At 56.3% G+C, this 21,648-nt stretch overlaps 1 protein-coding gene across 13 annotated transcripts in view; it reads right to left on the minus strand.

Annotated features, from left to right (window-relative positions):
* scrib (scribble planar cell polarity protein) overlaps positions 1-21,648 on the minus strand; it is a 346,569-nt gene that overhangs the window by 166,781 nt on the left and 158,140 nt on the right. For 12 of the 13 annotated variants that reach the window (XM_073055218.1, XM_073055217.1, XM_073055227.1 and 9 more), the window contains 6 exons: positions 21,264-21,353; positions 19,984-20,061; positions 16,835-17,146; positions 16,353-16,433; positions 5,001-5,240; positions 4,248-4,358 (listed from right to left, as the gene is read on the minus strand). In XM_073055218.1, coding sequence (XP_072911319.1) covers positions 4,248-4,358; positions 5,001-5,240; positions 16,353-16,433; positions 16,835-17,146; positions 19,984-20,061; positions 21,264-21,353 — 912 coding nt within the window. The remainder of the gene's footprint in view (positions 1-4,247; positions 4,359-5,000; positions 5,241-16,352; positions 16,434-16,834; positions 17,147-19,983; positions 20,062-21,263; positions 21,354-21,648) is intronic. The other variant, XM_073055225.1, reaches the window with a different exon arrangement.

Raw genomic sequence — 21,648 nt, forward strand, 5'->3', positions numbered from 1 at the left:
GGAAGGGCAGGTCCGACAGACTGTAAGGTGGGAGACGGGGAAGGGAAGGTCAGACAGACTGTGTAAGGTGGGGCACGAGGGGATGGTCAGACAGACAGTGTAAGGTGGGAGACGGGGACAGGAAGGTCAGACAGACTGTGTAAGGTGGGAGACGGGGAGGGTAAGGTCAGACAGACAGTGTAAGGTGGGAGACGAGGAGGGGAAGGTCAGACAGACTGTGTAAGGTGGGAGATGGGGAGGGGAAGGTCAGACAGACAGTGTAAGGTGGGAGACGAGGAGGGGAAGGTCAGACAGACTGTGTAAGGTGGGAGACGGGGAGGGGAAGGTCAGACAGACAGTGTAAGGTGGGAGACCGGGAGGGGAAGGTCAGACAGACTGTGTAAGGTGGGAGACGGGGAGGGGAAGGTCAGACAGACTGTGTAAGGTAGGAGATGGGGAAGGGATGGTCAGACAGACTGTGTAAGGTAGGAGATGGGGAAGGGAAGGTCAGACAGACTGTGTAAGGTGGGAGATGGGGAAGGGAAGGTCAGACAGACTGTGTAAGGTGGGAGATGAGGAGGGGAATGTCAGACAGACTGTGCAAGGTGGGAGATGAGGAGGGGAAGGTCAGACAGACTGTGTAAGGTGGGAGATGGAGAAGGGAAGGTCAGACAGACTGTGTAAGGTGGGAGATGGGGAAGGGAAGGTCAGACAGACTGTGTAAGGTGGGAGATGAGGAGGGGAAGGTCAGACAGACTGTGTAAGGTGGGAGATGGAGAAGGGAAGGTCAGACAGACTGTGTAAGGTGGGAGATGGAGAAGGGAAGGTCAGACAGACTGTGTAAGGTGGGAGACGGGGAAGGGAAGGTCAGACAGACTGAGTAAGGTGGGAGACGGGGAAGGGAAGGTCAGACAGACTGTGTAAGGTGGGAGATGGGGAGGGGAAGGTCAGACAGACTGTGTAAGGTGGGAGACGGGGAAGGGAAGGTCAGACAGACTGTGTAAGGTGGGAGACGGGGAAGGGAAGGTCAGACAGACTGTGTAAGGTGGGAGACGGGGAGGGGAAGGTCAGACAGACTGTGTAAGGTGGGAGACGGGGAAGGGAAGGTCAGACAGACTGTGTAAGGTGGGAGACGGGGAAGGGAAGGTCAGACAGACTGTGTAAGGTGGGAGACGGGGAGGGGAAGGTCAGACAGACTGTGTAAGGTGGGAGACGGGGAGGGGAAGGTCCGACAGACTGTGTAAGGTGGGAGACGGGGAGGGGAAGGTCCGACAGACTGTAAGGTGGGAGATGGGGAAGGGAAGGTCAGACAGACTGTAAGGTGGGGCACGAGGGGAAGGTCAGACAGACAGTGTAAGGTGGGAGACGGGGAAGGGAAGGTCAGACAGACTGTAAGGTGGGAGACGGGGAAGGGCAGGTCCGACAGACTGTAAGGTGGGAGACGGGGAAGGGAAGGTCAGACAGACTGTAAGGTGGGGCACGAGGGGATGGTCAGACAGACAGTGTAAGGTGGGAGACGGGGACAGGAAGGTCAGACAGACTGTGTAAGGTGGGAGACGGGGAGGGGAAGGTCAGACAGACAGTGTAAGGTGGGAGACGAGGAGGGGAAGGTCAGACAGACTGTGTAAGGTGGGAGATGGGGAGGGGAAGGTCAGACAGACAGTGTAAGGTGGGAGACGAGGAGGGGAAGGTCAGACAGACTGTGTAAGGTGGGAGACGGGGAGGGGAAGGTCAGACAGACAGTGTAAGGTGGGAGACGGGGAAGGGAAGGTCCGACAGACTGTGTAAGGTGGGAGACGAGGAGGGTAAGGTCAGACAGACTGTGTAAGGTGGAGAGATGGGGAGGGCACGGTCAGACCGACTGTGTAAGGTGGGAGACGGGGAGGGGAAGGTCAGACAGACTGTGTAAGGTGAGAGACGGGGAGGGGAATGTCAGACAGACTGTGTAAGGTGGGAGATGAGGAGGGGAAGGTCAGACAGACTGTGTAAGGTGGGAGACGGGGAAGGGAATGTCAGACAGACTGTGTAAGGTGGGAGATGGGGAAGGGAAGGTCAGACAGACTGTGTAAGGTGGGAGACGGGGAGGGGAAGGTCAGACAGACAGTGTAAGGTGGGAGACGAGGAGGGGAAGGTCAGACAGACTGTGTAAGGTGGGAGACGGGGAGGGGAAGGTCAGACAGACTGTGTAAGGTGGGAGACGGGGAGGGGAAGGTCAGACAGACTGTGTAAGGTGGGAGACGAGGAGGGGAAGGTCAGACAGACTGTGTAAGGTGGGAGACGGGGAGGGGAAGGTCAGACAGAATGTGTAAGGTGGGAGACGAGGAGGGGAAGGTCAGACAGACTGTGTAAGGTGGGAGACGGGGAGGGGAATGTCAGACAGACTGTGTAAGGTGGGAGATGAGGAGGGGAAGGTCAGACAGACTGTGTAAGGTGGGAGACGGGGAGGGGACGGTCAGACCGACTGTGTAAGGTGGGAGACGGGGAGGGGAAGGTCAGACAGACTGTGTAAGGTGAGAGACGGGGAGGGGAAGGTCAGACAGACTGTGTAAGGTAGGAGATGGGGAAGGGAAAGTCAGACAGACTGTGTAAGGTGGGAGATGGGGAAGGGAATGTCAGACAGACTGTGTAAGGTGGGAGACGGGGAAGGGAAGGTCAGACAGACAGTGTAAGGTAGGAGATGGGGAAGGGAAAGTCAGACAGACTGTGTAAGGTGGGCGATGGAGAAGGGAAGGTCAGACAGACTGTGTAAGGTGGGAGATGAGGAGGGGAAGGTCAGACAGACTGTGTAAGGTGGGAGACGGGGAAGGGAAGGTCAGACAGACTGTAAGGTGGGAGACGGGGAAGGGAAGGTCCGACATACTGTAAGGTGGGAGACGGGGAAGGGAAGGTCAGACAGACTGTAAGGTGGGGCACGAGGGGAAGGTCAGACAGACTGTGTAAGGTGGGAGACGGGGAGGGGAAGGTCAGACAGACTGTGTAAGGTAGGAGATGGGGAAGGGAAAGTCAGACAGACTGTGTAAGGTGGGCGATGGAGAAGGGAAGGTCAGACAGACTGTGTAAGGTGGGAGATGAGGAGGGGAAGGTCAGACAGACTGTGTAAGGTGGGAGACGGGGAAGGGAAGGTCAGACAGACTGTAAGGTGGGAGACGGGGAAGGGAAGGTCCGACATACTGTAAAGTGGGAGACGGGGAAGGGAAGGTCAGACAGACTGTGTAAGGTGGGAGACAGGGAGGGGAAGGTCAGACAGACTGTATAAAGTGGGAGACCAGGAGGGGAAGGTCAGACAGACTGTGTAAGGTGTGAGATGGGGAAGGGAAGGTCAGACAGACTGTGTAAGGTGGGAGACCGGGAGGGGAAGGTCAGACAGACTGTGTAAGGTGGGAGATGGAGAAGGGAAGGTCAGACAGACTGTGTAAGGTAGGAGATGGGGAAGGGAAGGTCAGACAGACTGTGTAAGGTGGGAGATGGAGAAGGGAAGGTCAGACAGACTGTGTAAGGTGGGAGATGGAGAAGGGAAGGTCAGACAGACTGTGTAAGGTAGGAGATGGGGAAGGGAAGGTCAGACAGACTGTGTAAGGTGGGAGACGAGGAGGGGAAGGTCCGACAGACTGTAAGGTGGGAGACGGGGAAGGGAAGGTCAGACAGACTGTAAGGTGGGGCACGAAGGGAAGGTCAGACAGACAGTGTAAGGTGGGAGATGGGGACGGGAAGGTCAGACAGACTGTGTAAGGTGGGAGATGGAGAAGGGAAGGTCAGACAGTCTGTGTAAGGTGGGAGACGGGGAGGGGAAGGTCAGACAGACTGTGTAAGGTGGGAGATGGGGACGGGAAGGTCAGACAGACTGTGTAAGGTGGGAGATGGGGAGGGGAAGGTCAGACAGTCTGTGTAAGGTGGGAGACGGGGAGGGGAAGGTCAGACAGACTGTGTAAGGTGGGAGATGGGGACGGGAAGGTCAGACAGACAGTGTAAGGTGGGAGATGGGGAGGGGAAGGTCAGACAGTCTGTGTAAGGTGTGAGATGGAGAAGGGAAGGTCAGACAGACTGTGTAAGCTGGGAGATGGAGAAGGGAAGGTCAGACAGTCTGTGTAAGGTGGGAGACGGGGAAGGGAAGGTCAGACAGACTGTGTAAGGTGTGTCATAGGGAGGGGTATATCAGTCCTGTATCAGTCCCCACACTAATCTCACTGCCCCACTCTCTTCCCACAGTCCTGTACCAGTCCCCACAATAATCCCACTAGCCGGCGGATATCAGGAGCGCAAACTGTTACCTTGGAGATGAAGACACCGGGTTCCTGGATGCCAAAGGGATGACTGGCATGGTCACTTCCCCCGACGATACTGAGGCCCAGTGGGCCCCCCGTCTTCAGCAGCGTGACCTCCTGCAGGCAGACACACGGCTGAGATGATCGCTGTATGGCAGGGTCAGCCCAAAGGGGAGGAGGGGGGGACAAGGTATCACACACCTGCCACCCTGCCTATCCAACCTCCCCTGCTGCAGTGGGGAAGACGAGGTGTCTCCCACAACCTGTTCCAACCCTCTCAGCCAACACACTGATCCCAAACGGACCGTTCTGACACACCCTGGTGGGGTGGGGGGGGGGGGAATGTGTTATTCACACACCTCCTCCCTTGTACTGTTCCCAATCCAACCATCCTGTCACCGTCACCCCATGACACAGCCGTCCATGGCAATCGATTCTACAGATTCACCACCCCCTACCTCAGGAGGCTGCTAATCATCTGTTCTTGAGGGATGTCTTTCTATTCCGAGGCTGTGTTTTCTGGTCCTGAACTCCCACAACGTCCTCCCCTCATCCACTCTATCTCGGCTTCTCAATATTCAATAGGTTTCAATAAGTTCCCCCTCATTCTTCTAAACTTCAGCGAGTACAGGCTCAGAGCCGACAAACAATCCCCATATGTTAACCCTTTCATTTCTAAGACTATCCACATGAAAGGTTCCCTCCCTCCACCCCATCATTTATCCACCCCCCCCCCCCATAGACAGACGTGGCTCTCACCTGCACAGGGTAGAGGTCCTCAGTACTGCGGTGGCTGTGTGGGGGGCTGTCGCCTGGGGTGTAGGTATCCGCAGGTGGGGGTGACTGAGGTCGGGCGATCTGTGGGCTGGGGGAGCCGTTGGCAGGTTGCCCGCTCCCCGTCACCTCGCGCTCAACAACCAGGCTGATGGTGGGTGCCGAGCCAGTAAGGAGAGCTACCGCGTGGTCATGCCTGGCTTCTGCCATCTCTACCCCATTGATCTGTGAACACCCCAAATGTCCCATCAGTGTCCGGCTGGGTACAGTGGCCCCCCCACAGCAATCCCCACCCAAACGTCCCATCAGTGTCCGGCTGGGTAGAGTGGCCCCCCCACAGCAATCCCCACCCAAACGTCCCATCAGTGTCCGGCTGGGTACAGTGGTCCCTCCCACAGCAATCCCCATCCCAAATGTCCCATCAGTGTCCGGCTGGGTACAGTGGTCCCCCCACAGCAATCCCCACCCAAACGTCCCATCAGTGTCCGGCTGGGTACAGTGGCCTCTCCCACAGCAATCCCCACCCAAACATCCCATCAGTGTCCGGCTGGGTACAGTGGCCCCCCACAGCAATCCCCACCCAAACGTCCCATCAGTGTCCGGCTGGGTACAGTGGCCCCTCCCACAGCAGTCCCCACCCAAACATCCCATCAGTGTCCGGCTGGGTACAGTGGCCCCTCCCACAGCAATCCCCACCCAAACGTCCCATCAGTGTCCGGCTGGGTACAGTGGCCCCTCCCACAGCAATCCCCACCCAAACGTCCCATCAGTGTCCGGCTGGGTACAGTGGCCCCCCACAGCAATCCCCACCCAAACGTCCCATCAGTGTCCGGCTGGGTACAGTGGCCTCTCCCACAGCAATCCCCACCCAAACATCCCATTAGTGTCCGGTTGGGTACAGTGGCCCCCCGCCCCACAGCAATCTCCACCCAAACGTCCCATCAGTGTCCGGCTGGGTACAGTGGCCCCCCACAGCAATCCCCACCCAAACGTCCCATCAGTGTCCGGCTGGGTACAGTGGCCCCTCCCACAGCAGTCCCCACCCAAACATCCCATCAGTGTCCGGCTGGGTACAGTATCCCCTCCCACAGCAATCCCCACCCAAACGTCCCATCAGTGTCCGGCTGGGTACAGTGGCCCCTCCCACAGCAGTCCCCACCCAAACGTCCCATCAGTGTCCGGCTGGGTACAGTGGCCCCTCCCACAGCAGTCCCCACCCAAACGTCCCATCAGTGTCCGGCTGGGTACAGTGGCCCCTCCCACAGAAATCCCCACCCAAACGTCCCATCAGTGTCCGGCTGGGTACAGTGGCCCCCCCTCCACAGCAATCCCCACCCAAACATCCCATCAGTGTCCAAATGGGTACAGTGGCCCCTCCCACAGCACAATCCCCACTCAAACGTCCCATCAGTGTCCGAATGGGTACAGTGGCCCCTCCCACAGCACAATCCCCACTCAAACGTCCCATCAGTGTCCGGCTGGGTACAGTGGCCCCCCCCCCCCCCCACAGCAATCTCCACCCAAACGTCCCATCAGTGTCCGGCTGGGTACAGTGGCCCCCCCCACAGCAATCCCCACCCAAACGTCCCATCAGTGTCCGAATGGGTACAGAGGCCCCTCCCACAGCAATCCCCACCCAAACGTCCCATCAGTGTCTGAATGAGTACAGTGGCCCCTCCCACAGCAATCCCCACCCAAACGTCCCATCAGTGTCCGGCTGGGTACAGTGGCCCCTCCCACAGCACAGTCCCCACTCAAACGTCCCATCAGTGTCCAAATGGGTACAGTGGCCCCTCCCACAGCACAATCCCCACTCAAACGTCCCATCAGTGTCCAAATGGGTACAGTGGCCCCTCCCACAGCACAGTCCCCACCGTCCCATCAGTGTCCGGCTGGGTACGATATCCCCCCCCCCACCCCCACAGCACAGTCCCTACCCAAACGTCCCATCAGTGTCCGGCTGGGTACAATATCTCCCCCACAGCACAGAACCACCCCACATCACAGATTCGGACTACAAGGAAGACCCTTCCCAGAACAGATCAGGCCCACAGCACGACACTTCTCACAATGCAGAACCCGCCAACAGCTTATTCCTGGTCCCATAGGGCAGGCAGTATACACTGTGCAGGCCAGCCTCAGTGCGCAGACTGCTCCCACAGTGTTGGCAACTCACCCAAAGCTCCTCCCTCCCGCACACAGTGCAGACAGCTCCCAAAGTGCAGAGCCCCCCCCCCCCCAGTGTGGACCCCGCCCACTATGCAGTCCTCTCCCAGATGCAGACACCTCACACAGCGTAGGCCCCCTCACTGTGCAGACCCAGCACAGACACCTCCCACAGCATACATCCCCACGTAAAGCAGCTCCTGAACAGACCTCCCCCTCCAGCTCAGACCCTCCAAAAGCACAGACCTCACCAAAGTGCAATGACCCTTCCCGCTGCACAGGCCCCTCACACAACACATGACGCTATCTACACCACAGTACAGACCCTGCCAACAGCACAGACCCCTCCCACAGTGGAAATACTTCTCTCAACACAGACCACTCCAACAGCACTAACACCCACCCAAAGCTCCTCCTGATCACAGACCCCTCTCAAAATGCAGTCCTCTTCCACAGCAAAGAACCACCCCACAGAGCAGACTTGCCCGACAGCATACCCCCTCTGGAGCCCCGAGCCTCATTACAGTACAGCCCCTCCCATACCTCAGAACGCAGACACATCCCACAACGCAGTCCCCTCCCACAGCCCAGACCCGCCCCAAAGCTCAGAACACTCCCTCTGCGCAGTCCCCTCCAAAACACTCAGCCTACAGCACAGTCCCACACATCAGTACAGGCACCGCCCAAGTGCAGACTCAGCCCACAGCTCATCAGTGCACACCCCTCCTACACAGACCTGACCCACAGTGCATACCCTCCCACAGCTCCAAACCCCAACCAAAGCTTCTACCAAATGCAGATCCTTTCACAGCACAGCCCCCCTCCCCCAACAATGCAGTCCCCTACCACAATCGTGTGGATAGTCAGAGGCTTTTTCCCAGGGCTGAAATTGTTGCCACAAGAGGACACAGGTTTAAGGTGCTGGGGAGTAGGTACAGAGGAGATGTCAGGGGTAAGTTTTGACTCAGAGAGTGGTGAGTGCGTGGAATGGGCTGCCGGCAACGGTGGTGGAGGCGGATACAATAGGGTCTTTTAGGAGACTTTTGGATAGGTACATGGAGCTTAGAAAAATAGAGGGCGAAGGGGAATTCTAGTAATTTCTAAGGTAGGGACATGTTCAGCACAACAACATGGGCCAAAGGGCCTGTATTGTGCTGTAGGTTTTCTATATTTCTAATGCAGACCTGTCCCATTGTGCAGACCCCTCCATCAGCACACACCTACCCCACAGTACAATCCCAACGCACTGCACAGTCCCTCCTAGAACGCAATCCCCACCCATACTGCAGACCCCTCACCGTGCAGTTCCCACCCATAACGCAGACCTGTCTCACAGCAGAATCTTCCTGCAGTGCAGTCCACTTCCATTTCACAGAGCCGTCTCACTGAGCAGACCCAGCTCACAGCACAGACTCCTCTCACTGTTCCCACAACGCAGACCTGTCTCACAGGGTAGTCACCTCCCACAGCTCAGAACTGCCCCACAGAGCAAACTCCCCTCATAGTGCACTCCCCTCCCAGAATGCAGACTCCTCCACCAGCACAGACCCTGCCCAGACGCAGACCCTCCCACACCCCCCAACACAGTCCCCACCCACTAAGAATACTTCCACAATGGAGACAATTCCCACAGCACAGGCCCCTCTCTCAGCAGACCTCACCCACAGCACAGTGCCCTCACACAGTGCAGACCAGCCCCATCTCCTCCTACTGCAAAGATCTGCTTCACTCAGCACAGAACTCTCCCAGAGCACAGACACACACCCAAAGCTCCTGCCGAGCACAGCACACACCCCTCCATAGCAAGATCCCCACGCAAAGCTCTTCCCAAGCACAATCCTGTCCCACAGCACAGACAACGCAGCTCCTCCCAAGTGCAGTGCAGTCTTCTCCCATACCGTAGATCCCTCCGAGAACATACCTGGCCCACAGTGCAGACCCCTCACACAGGGTAGATCCCTCCCAAGCACAGACATCTTCCAAAGTGCAGACCCGTACCACTGCACACGACACTACCTCAGCACAGACCCCTTCCAAAGCAGATTCTTCCCACCCAAAGCTCCTCCCTAGCACAGACCTTCCCCCAGCACAGATCACGCCCACAGGCTAGTCCCAACCCGAGCACGGACACTGCCCACAACACAGTCCCCGCCCACTGCACAGAACTGCCTCACAGCACAGAGAGCCCCCCCCCCCCCACAGCGCAGAACTTCCCAATGCACGGAACCCTTACTCAGAACAGAACCCCCTTCCGCAGCGCAGTCCCCTCCCACTACACAGAACCATCTCACAGCACATACCCCTCCCACAGCTCAGACTCCTCTCAAAGCGCATCGCGAGCAGACTCCTCCCACATTGCAGATCCTACCAACAACACAGTGCCCTCCTGAGCAGAAACCCCTCTTAGTGCAGTCCCCTACCAAAGCACAGACCCTTACCCAAAGCTCCTGCCAAGCACAGACATGTCCCACAACGTAGATCCTCCCAAGCTTAGATACCTCCTACAACGCAGTCCCCTCCCACATGCACACCCAATTCACTGCACAATCCCTCCCACAGTGCAGACCCTTCCATAGGACAGAATCACCCAACATCACAGTATCCTCCATCAGCACAATACCTGACTCACTGCGCAATCACTCCACAGCACAGACCCTTCCCACAGCATAGACCCATGATCTTACGTTGTACAAGACATACAAGTAGAATTAGTCTTTTCAGCCCTTCCAGTCTGTTCCGCCATTTCATCATGACTGATCCTGGATTCCACTCAGGATCCTGGATACACCTGCCTTTTCGCCTTATTTTTTTAATGCCCTGACTGATCAGGAAACTATAAACTTTTGCCTTAAACACACCCACGGACTTGGCCTCCACTGCAGTCTGTGGCAGAGCATTCCACAGATTCTCTACTCTCTGGCTAAAAAAAAAATCCTCTTTACCTTTGTTCTACAAGTCCACCCCTGAATTCTGAGGCTGTGCCCTCTAGCTCTGGATACCCTCACCATAGGAAACATCCTTGCCACATCCACCCTATCTAGTCCTTTCAACATTCAGTAGGTTTCAATAAGATTCCTCCCACATTCTTCAAAATTCAAGTCAGTACAGGCCCAAAGCTGCCAAACGCTCATCACATTCCCGGAATTATCCTCGCGATCCTTCTCAATATTCTCCCCAATGAGCCTTCTCCCCATTTAGGTAATAACCCACACTATTGTTCCTTTTACCATAAGACATAAAAGCAGAATTAGGCCATCTGGCCCATTGAGTCTGCTCCACCATTCAATCATTGCTGATACTTTTTTTAAAATCTCCTCCTCAACCAATCCTCGGCCTTCTCCCCAAAACTTTTGGTGCCATGTCCAAATGTTGACCCCTCCTACAGCAGTCATCCTCCCACAAAGTAGACCCTTCCCACAGCAGTCAAGCTCCCACAGGTCAGACCCTTCCCACAGAGCAGTCCACTCATAAGGGGAGGCTGGACTATCCTGGGACATCTCTGTAGCAGCAGAGTCTGATGGGAGACCTGGGAGAGAATTATACAATTATGAGAGATTAGAAAAGTAAAGAGAGTCTTCTTCCCAGGATAACCTTAAATAGAGAGGGGTAAAGTTTATAGGTCATACGAGGACAAGTATAGACTGCTGCAGAGACTAAGTCATTGGCTATACTTAAAGCGGAGTTGATAGGCTCTGGATTTGTAATGACATCAAAGATTACGAGGAGGAGGCAAGATAATGGAGTTGGCGGGGATAATAAATAGGCCATGATAGAAATATGGAGCAGATTTAATGGGGCAAATGGACTAATTCTGCTCCCACCTCATGGTATATCACTTTATAAATGTAGAGTGGTAGGTGCCTGGAATGTACCAGACAGGCACTTAAACAGGCAGGACATGTCCAGTGGGACTCCCGTCTGCACTATGCAGCCCCAGGGGAGATGATATACACAGAGACCCCTCCCCACACTGCTGACCCTGAGGGAGAGGAGATCCATGAGACCCCTCCCCACACTGCTGACCCCTGAGGCAGAGGAGATCCAAGAGACCCCTCCCCACACTGCTGACCCCTGAGGGAGAGGAGATCCATGAGACCCCTCCCCACACTGCTGACCCCTGAGGGAGAGGAGGTCCATGAGACCCCTCCCCACACTGCTGACTCCTGAGGGAGAGGAGATCCATGAGACCCCTCCCCACACTGCTGACCCCTGAGGGAGAGGAGATCCACAGAGACCCCTCCCCACACTGCTGACCCCTGAGGGAGAGGAGATCCATGAGACCCCTCCCCACACTGCTAACCCCTGAGGGAGAGGAGATCCATGAGACCCCTCCCCACACTGCTGACCCCTGAGGGAGAGGAGATCCATGAGACCCCTCCCCACATTGCTGACTCCTGAGGGAGAGGAGATCCATGAGACCCCTCCCCACACTGCTGACCCCTGAGGGAGAGGAGATCCACAGACCCCTCCCCACACTGCTGACCCCTGAGGGAGAGATCCATGAGACCCCTCCCCACACTGCTAACCCCTGAGGGAGAGGAGATCCATGAGACCCGTCCCCACACTGCTGACCCCTGAGGGAGAGGAGATCCATGAGACCCCTCCCCACACTGCTGACCCTGAGGGAGAGGAGATCCATGAGACCCCTCCCCACACTGCTGACCCCTGAGGGAGAGGAGATCCATGAGACCCCTCCCCACACTGCTGACCCCTGAGGGAGAGGAGATCCATGAGACCCCTCCCCACATGCTGACCATGAGGGAGAGGAGATCCATGAGACCCCACATTGCTGACCCCTGAGGGAGAGGAGATCCACAGAGACCCCTCCCCACATTGCTGACCACTGAGGGAGAGGAGATCCACAGAGACCCCTCCCCACACTGCTGACCCCTGAGGGAGAGGAGATCCATGAGACCCCTCCCCACACAGCTGACCCCTGAGGGAGAGGAGATCCATGGAGACCCCTCCCCACACTGCTGACCCCTGAGGGAGAGGAGATCCATGAGACCCCTCCCCACACTGCTGACCCCTGAGGGAGAGGAGATCCATGAGACCCCTCCCCACACTGCTGACCCCCTGAGGGAGAGGAGGTCCATGAGACCCCTCCCCACACTGCTGACTCCTGAGGGAGAGGAGATCCATGAGACCCCTCCCCACACTGCTGACCCCTGAGGGAGAGGAGATCCACAGAGACCCCTCCCCACACTGCTGACCCCTGAGGGAGAGGAGATCCATGAGACCCCTCCCCACACTGCTAACCCCTGAGGGAGAGGAGATCCATGAGACCCCTCCCCACACTGCTGACCCCTGAGGGAGAGGAGATCCATGAGACCCCCTCCCCACATTGCTGACTCCTGAGGGAGAGGAGATCCATGAGACCCCTCCCCACACTGCTGACCCCTGAGGGAGAGGAGATCCACAGACCCCTCCCCACACTGCTGACCCCTGAGGGAGAGATCCATGAGACCCCTCCCCACACTGCTAACCCCTGAGGGAGAGGAGATCCATGAGACCCGTCCCCACACTGCTGACCCCTGAGGGAGAGGAGATCCATGAGACCCCTCCCCACACTGCTGACCCTGAGGGAGAGGAGATCCATGAGACCCCTCCCCACACTGCTGACCCCTGAGGGAGAGGAGATCCATGAGACCCCTCCCCACACTGCTGACCCCTGAGGGAGAGGAGGTCCATGAGACCCCTCCCCACACTGCTGACTCCTGAGGGAGAGGAGATCCATGAGACCCCTCCCCACACTGCTGACCCCTGAGGGAGAGGAGATCCACAGAGACCCCTCCCCACACTGCTGACCCCTGAGGGAGAGGAGATCCATGAGACCCCTCCCCACACTGCTAACCCCTGAGGGAGAGGAGATCCATGAGACCCCTCCCCACACTGCTGACCCCTGAGGGAGAGGAGATCCATGAGACCCCTCCCCACATTGCTGACTCCTGAGGGAGAGGAGATCCATGAGACCCCTCCCCACACTGCTGACCCCTGAGGGAGAGGAGATCCACAGACCCCTCCCCACACTGCTGACCCCTGAGGGAGAGATCCATGAGACCCCTCCCCACACTGCTAACCCCTGAGGGAGAGGAGATCCATGAGACCCGTCCCCACACTGCTGACCCCTGAGGGAGAGGAGATCCATGAGACCCCTCCCCACACTGCTGACCCTGAGGGAGAGGAGATCCATGAGACCCCTCCCCACACTGCTGACCCCTGAGGGAGAGGAGATCCATGAGACCCCTCCCCACACTGCTGACCCCTGAGGGAGAGGAGATCCATGAGACCCCTCCCCACATGCTGACCATGAGGGAGAGGAGATCCATGAGACCCCACATTGCTGACCCCTGAGGGAGAGGAGATCCACAGAGACCCCTCCCCACATTGCTGACCACTGAGGGAGAGGAGATCCACAGAGACCCCTCCCCACACTGCTGACCCCTGAGGGAGAGGAGATCCATGAGACCCCTCCCCACACAGCTGACCCCTGAGGGAGAGGAGATCCATGAGACCCCTCCCCACACTGCTGACCCCTGAGGGAGAGGAGATCCATGAGACCCCTCCCCACACTGCTGACCCCTGAGGGAGAGGAGATCCATGAGACCCCTCCCCACACTGCTGACCCCTGAGGGAGAGGAGATCCATGAGACCCCTCCCCACACTGCTGACCCCTGAGGGAGAGGAGATCCATGAGACCTCTCCCCACACTGCTGACCCCTGAGGGAGAGGATATCCACAGAGACCCCTCCCCACATTGCTGACCCCTGAGGGAGAGGAGATCCATGAGACCCCTCCCCACACTGCTGACCCCTGAGGGAGAGGAGATCCACAGAGACCCCTCCCCACATTGCTGACCCCTGAGAGAGAGGAGATCCACAGAGACCCCTCCCCACATTGCTGACCCCTGAGGGAGAGGAGATCCATGAGACCCCTCCCCACATTGCTGACTCCTGAGGGAGAGGAGATCCACAGAGACCCCTCCCCACACTACTGACTCTTGAGGGGGGAGGACATACAGGCTGTAGCAGACCCCAGGGACCTGCATGTACAAACTGGAACCACCCACAGCCCGGGAAGGTTAGTACCAGCAGATGAGGGCTCATGAGAGGGTTACAGAAGGCAATGGCAGAGAACAGACAGAAGCCACCACTGACCACACAGTAACCAGGCTTACAAGCAGCCGTTGACCTGTTAACCCATGCTGTTAACCAGGGCAGCGGATTCACTTCAGAAACCCACCACCATAGAGATTTCAGGCACTCAGTTACATGCGGGTGAGGGGCAAGGAAGGGATTGGGTCCATCACTGTGCACAGAACTAACGAGCAAACACGTGGGGCATGGCTGAAACGGAAAGTATGTAGTCGTTACTCAGAAAGGGAGAGAGCTCTCGGACAAAAGGGATCATCACTGGATATCAGAGCAGCACCAGACAGGCAGGGAGAAGGACAATCTCATCCAGCACGCCTACACCATCCTGTCGCACCCACCTGCACCATCCTGTCGCACCCACCTACACCATCCTGTCGCACCTACACCGTCCCGTCGCACGCACCTACACCGTCCCGTCGCACCCACCTACACCGTCCCGTCGCACCCACCTACACCGTCCCGTCACACGCACCTACACCGTCCCGTCACACACACCTACACCGTCCCATCACACGCACCTACACCGTCCCATCACACGCACCTACACCATCCTGTCGCACCCACCTACACCGTCCCGTCGCATCCACCTACACCATCCCGTCACACACCTACACTGTCTCCACACCAACCGTCACATCCACCTACACCGTCCCGTCACACGCACCTACACCGTCCAATCGCACACCTACACTGTCTCCACACCTACACCAACCCGTCATACCCACCTACACCGTCCCGTCACACCACCTACACCGTCCCGTCACACCCACCTACACCGTCCCGTCACACCCACCTACACCGTCCCGTCACACCCACCTACACCATCCCGTCGCACACCTACACTGTCTCCACACCTACACCAACCCGTCATACCCACCTACACTGTCCCATCATACCCACCTACAACGTCCCATCATACCCACCTACACCGTCCCGTCACACCCACCTACACCGTCCCGTCACACCTACCTACACCATCCCGTCACACCCACCTACACCGTCCCGTCACACCCACCTACACCGTCCCGTCACACCCAGCTACACCATCCTGTCGCACACCTACACTGTCTCCACACCTACACCAACCCGTCATACCCACCTACACCGTCCCGTCACACCCACCTACACCATCCCGTCGCACACCTACACTGTCTCCACACCTACACCAACCCGTTATACCCACCTACACCGTCCCGTCACACCCACCTACACCATCCCGTCGCACACCTACACTGTCTCCACACCTACACCGTCCCATCGCACGCACCTGCACCGTCCCATCGCACGCACCTGCACCGTCCCATCGCACGCACCTGCACCGTCCCATCGCACACACCTACACCGTCCCATCGCACACACCTACACCGTCCCATCGCACACACCTACACCAGCCCATCGTACACACCTACACCAGCCCATCGCACACACCTACAGTGTCCCCTCAAATACCTACACCGTCCCGTCACACACCTACACCGACCTGTCACACACACCTACCCCGCTGCAATACCCCATCACATATATCCCCTACACCGTCCCATCACACGTACCTCCCTGCACTACTGATACACATACCCCTCCACCGTCCCGTCACAAAACCTTCTGCACTGTCCTATCACACACACCCACAGCACCCCATCACATACCCTAACACCGTCCTGTCATATGCCTCCCACACACCTTCCCTTCACAACTCCCGCACTGTCATGTCACCCTTCCCGCGCACTGTCTATTCACACGTGTCCCGTACACTGTTCTGTCTCCTGTACACTGCACCAACACACACCTCCCTACCATAAGAAGCATTAAGTTTACAGCTTCCTGTTACCCTCCGAAGGGAGTTTGGAGAAAGCTGCTCACCTGCCTGGGTTGTCGGCTGGTGGGTCGAGAGAGCAGGGCTGGGGAGGGGGTTGGGAAAAGTGGGGTGGGGGTATTGGGGGAGGGGTGGGGGTGTAGGTGGAGGTGCAGTGGGGTGGGGGGGTGTTGGGAGCATCCAGACAGCAGCACGCTCACTTACCGAGATCACCCGGTCACCAACGCGCAGGATCCCGTCTCTGTGAGCACAGCCCCCTTCTGCCAATCGTGAGATAAAGATCGCCTGGAACACATACCACCCACATTACACACACGACATCCGCCTCACGCCGCATTAAAAACACTGCCCATGTTACACATGCTGCCTGTGTCTCTCACACAGCCAGCATTACACACCAAGTTACACACAAACACATACTGGCCATCTTAAACATGCATCGACATAGCTACATACACACACGCCCCTACACAGAAAGACCACATCACACACACGCAGCCTCTATGTAGATTCACACGCGGCCGGCTTTACAACATCTTACACACACGTTTTATACATATAGCCCAGGTTACACGCTGGACTCATGTTACATGTACCGCCTGCATATGTACTGGCCCACGCACACACACACACACACACACGCCGCCACAGCCATACACACAGTGTCTGCCGGCAGAGGGACTGACCGTATCTCCTGCTTTGTAGGGAGTGGAGCCCTTGCCGCCGGCAATGCTGAAACCCAGGCCACGCTCATCACGGACCAGGCACGTGGAGAACCGCTCACACAGGCCCCCGGCCGTCTCCTCCGCCCACCTGCGTGCTCCCCGCCGCTCCCGGGGAGCGTAGTCATCCTCGGGCCGCAGCGGCGTGACAGTGATAGCGTTCTCTGGCTCCACCATCCTCTCACGCAGGACCGCCATGGTCACCAGGCCCCCCGCGCTCCGCAGCGCCTCCACGGCCTGGTGGTGCTCCGCGTCCTGCAGCCGCACGCCGTTCACCTGCCCAAGATGGCACACGCTCAGTGGTATCAGACCAGGGCACCGGCACCCGTCCGCACTCCCCAACCCCTCATTGCTCTCCCGAGGACGGAACCAACACTCAGCATATGTGCTTCACAGGGGAAAGTGGTAAGTGGGTTCAAGCTACTGAGCTGCGATGGAAGGCTGGATCACAAGGGATCCAGGGACAGATGGCTAATTGCACGATGGTAGAAAGCAGAGGGTGAAGGTGGAAGATTGCTTCTTGACTGCAGCCCCGTGACTACTGGTGTGCCCCAGGGGTCCTTACTGGGTCTATTGTTTGTCATCTGCATGACCCATCTAGATGAGGATATACAAGTGCTGGGCTTATGCATTTGCAGATAACTCTAAATGAGGTGATGTTGTTGACAGTGAAGGTGCATTTACAGAGGGATCTTGATCAGCTGGATACGTGAGTCAAGCAATGGCAGAAGGAATGTGATTGGCATTTGTGAAAGGGTTTGCACTTTGGAAAGGCTAAAGAGGGTAGGACGTTCACAGTGAAAGGCAGAGCAGCAACAGAGGGAGCTACAAATATAAGTACATGGTTCCCTGGAAGTGGAGTCACAGTAGTCAAGGTGGTGAAAAAGACTTTTGTTACACTGGCCTTCTTCAGTCCTGCTGATCATTGGGTGTATTTAAAGCGGAGGTTGATGAGTTCTTAATTAATCAGGGCTTCAGAATTTATGGGGAGAAGGCAGGAGAATGGGTTTGAGAGGGATGATCAATTTGCTCCTATGTCCAATTGTCTTACTATAGGTGATGGTTAGCTCGCAACCTGCCACAGACCCAGTCCAGGAGCAGTGTCCTTCACAAAATGTTGTTGTAGAAAAGCATTATCCATCAGAGATCCTCACCACCCAGGCTGTGCTCTTCTCTCACTGCTACCATCAGGTAGAAGGTACAAATGCCTCAGGACTCACACCACCAGGTTCAAAAACAGTTACTACCCCTCAATCATCAGGCTCTTGAAAAGAGGGGGATAACTACATTCATTCTACTTCTGGTGTTCCTACAAATGATGGTTTCACTTTCAGGACATTTATCTTGTTATTTGATGCTCATTTTTTATTTATTTATATTTGCATTTGCACAGCTTGTTGTTCATGGATCCTGTTTATAGTTACTGCTCCTTGGACTTGCTAAGTATGATCACAGAAAAAGAATCCCAGGGTTGCATGTGGTGACACATATGCACTCTGATAGTAAATTTTACTTTGAACTATGAATATACCCAGCCACCTCGGTCAATGGTGGTGATCCCAAACCACCTGGCGATGGACATAAAAGTCCCCACCCCTGGCACATCCTGTGCCCTCGCTGCTTTCCAAATGGTGGCTAATGTGGAGGAGCTCCTGCTGAGGGGAGAGGGCGTGAGTGATAACCAGGGAGAGGTTTATTTGCCCATTTGACCAGGCACCCGGAGACTTCATGGGGTTGCTGTTGTCAGCGGTGAGATTTCTCACCCCTTGTTGGACCCCACCCTTTCTTTGGTGAAAATACAGCACCACCCTGAGATCATATTACTAGAGCACTGTCTTTCAGTTCAGATGGGATCAGACGCCAAGAGTTATGTTTGTAAAGGGGGTATCTTCTTTTTCATTGTTACTGTGTATGTTACTCAGAATGGCTTCTTTGTTTTGTTAAAAGTAGGAATGTTTTTTTTGTTGCGAGAGAGTGCTGGAAGCTTGTTTGGGTTAAAATTTACTGATAAGGAGAATTGCATTCCTTTGTTAACCAATTGGGATTAATGTTGTTCTTTCTTCTGAGTCTGTAAACTATTGTTGGCGGGCTTTTGGGAGATCGGCGTGAGGGGGTGAGAGAGAGAGGACGTGAGACTGTAAACTGGGCGAGGAACGGACCTCAAGGGGGGGGTCCGAGGCCAGGAGGTACCCCGAGGAGAGGAGACGAAGATAGATGTGTTTGGTTGACCACTTCGGATGGTCCTGAGCTGCGAGTCGAGGAGTTCGGAGGGGGTTGAATGGTGGCCAGAAGACTTCAATAATTGAGCTCCAACGGTTGTGCACGAAGTGCTTTGGACTTTGATAAGTTTGGCGCTTTTTGCTTTTTCTTTTTCTTTCATATATATTGTATTGTCTAGTACTCTTTTAGTTTTAGTAAACTCTTTAAAGTGTATTCCGTAACGGTATCTGGTGTGAGTTTGATATTGTGTGTGTATGCACGGCATAACCTTGATTCCCACAGCCCCTGCGTGTACGGGAGGTGGGGTTGGTGAGTGGCTGGATCTCCTTTTCCCCTAGACATATACCAGCCTGCTGGGTAAGTGTTACATGTTTTTCTCTGGAGTGGCAGAGGCTGAGGGAAGACCAGATTGAAGACAATGAAACTGCAGGAAGGCAAACATAGAGTGGGGATGGGGTGTCTTATCTGCAGAGTTAAAATCTCCAATGCCAGAAGACATGCATGAATAGGAAGTTGACAGCAGTTAGTTCAAAGGAACTCAGCCCAAAACATCTCCATAGGTGTTGCCTGACTTGCTGAGTTCCTCCAGGATTTTGTGTGTGTTGCTCAAGATTTCCAACATCTGCAGAATCTTTTTTGTTTCTGGTGGGTGCCTAGAAGGTGCTGACAGAGTGGCGGTGGACGCAGATACAATCGAGGTGTTTCGGAGTCATGTGGATGTACAGAGAATGGAGGCTTATTGGTTTTGTTGGACATTTGATGGCTAGTTTAAAACCCAACACAGCACCGCGGGGCTGAAGGATCAGTTCCTGTGCTCTAAGTTCAAGCACACACATCCCTCCCAACGCGAGTGGGGAGCCTGCAGGACAGATTTGGCATTGGATTAGACTTACCTCCAGCAGCTTATCTCCAACTCGGACCCCAGCCTGAGCTGCCGGACCCTCCTCTGACACTCGGGAAATAAAGATTCCCTGAAAGACACAAACATGTGATTAGAATTTCTCCAGCTGAGAATGAAGCCAGTTCCTCAACACTGACTGGGAACACAATCCCTCACACAGGGACAGAACGCAGATGCCCATCATACAAACACCCACCCACACTGGGGACGTACAGTGTCATTGGCCCACATTACTGCACCCACAGTAGACAGCTGTGAAGATAGAGAGAGTAAGCAGGAGGGGGAGTACAGAGGGGAGGGGTAGAAAGGGAAAGGGTCAGACAGGCAGAAGGGGAAAGGGGAAGACTGAGAGGGTAGAAGGAAAATGGGAAGATAAAAAGGGAGAGAAGGGGCAGAGGGAGAGAGGGAAGATGGAGCGGCTGGGCGAAAGGAAGTGGAGGAACTGCACAGTTGGGGAGGGCTGAAAGGGACTGGGGTGAGGGGATACGAAAGATGGGAGGAGGGGGGACAGGGAGACGGGAAAGCAGATGGGAGGGGAGGGGAACAGGGAGACGGGGATGCAGACGGGTGGGGAAGGGACAGGGAGACGGGGATGCAGAGGGGAGGGGAGGGGGACAGGGAGACGGGGATGCAGAGGGGAGGGGAGGGGAACAGGGAGACGGGGATGCAGAGGGGAGTGGAGGGGAACAGGGAGACGGGGATGCAGAGGGGAGGGGAGGGGAACAGGGAGACGGGGATGCAGAGGGGAGGGGAGGGGAACAGGGAGACGGGGATGCAGACGGGGGGAGGGGAACAGAGAAGCGAGGATGCAGACGGGAGGGGAGGGGAACAGGGAGACAAGGATGCAGACGGGCACGGAGGGGATAGAGACGTGGAGGGCAAATGAAGGGGAAGGCAGAAGATTAGAGGGACAGAGATATCATGGTTGGGGTGGGAGGACTGCTGGTGGAGAGGAGGTAATGAGGGTTCAAAAGACAGGACAAGTGGTGGAGAAGTGACGGAGGGTGGCAACAGAAGGTGGGGCAGGGTGTGGAGTGGAATGCGGACGCAGGGAGAGGAGTTGAGACAGGGGCGGGAGGGGAGGGAAGTTGAGACGCAGGGGCGGGGAGTTGGGACGGGGACGGGAGGGGAGCTGGAACGAAGGGGCGGGAGAGGAGGGGAGGGGAGTTGGGACGGAGGGACGGAGGGGAGGGGAGTTGGCACAGGAGTTGAGGAGGAGAGTGGGGATTGAGGAGGTGAGTGGGGGTGGAGAAGGGATTGGGGAAGCATTACCTCATCCTCGCCCTTGTAGGGTGTTGACCCCTTGCCACCAGCGATGCTGATACCCAGTCCTCCAGTGAGCCGGTGAATGGTCAGGGTCAGCTATGAGTACAAGGGCAACAGGTCAGTGCAGACCCTCTCACACTTACGCACACCTCACACTTTTGAGTACTACTAGGTTCTTTGTGTAAGAATGGATGCGTTGGCATTGGACGTGGTCCTGAGGAGGCACTCGAGAATGATTCCAGGAATGAACGGATTAACATATAAGGAGTGTTTCATGGCTCTGGGCCTGTACTCGCTGGAATCCAGAAGAATAAGGGAAGAGCTCATTGAAACCTATTGAATGTAGAAAGGTCTCCGTAGAGCGGATGTGGAGAGGATGTTCCCTATGGTG

This window comes from Hemitrygon akajei, chromosome 8 (genome assembly GCF_048418815.1).
Source record: "Hemitrygon akajei chromosome 8, sHemAka1.3, whole genome shotgun sequence".
Classification (NCBI taxonomy): Eukaryota; Metazoa; Chordata; class Chondrichthyes; order Myliobatiformes; family Dasyatidae; genus Hemitrygon; species Hemitrygon akajei.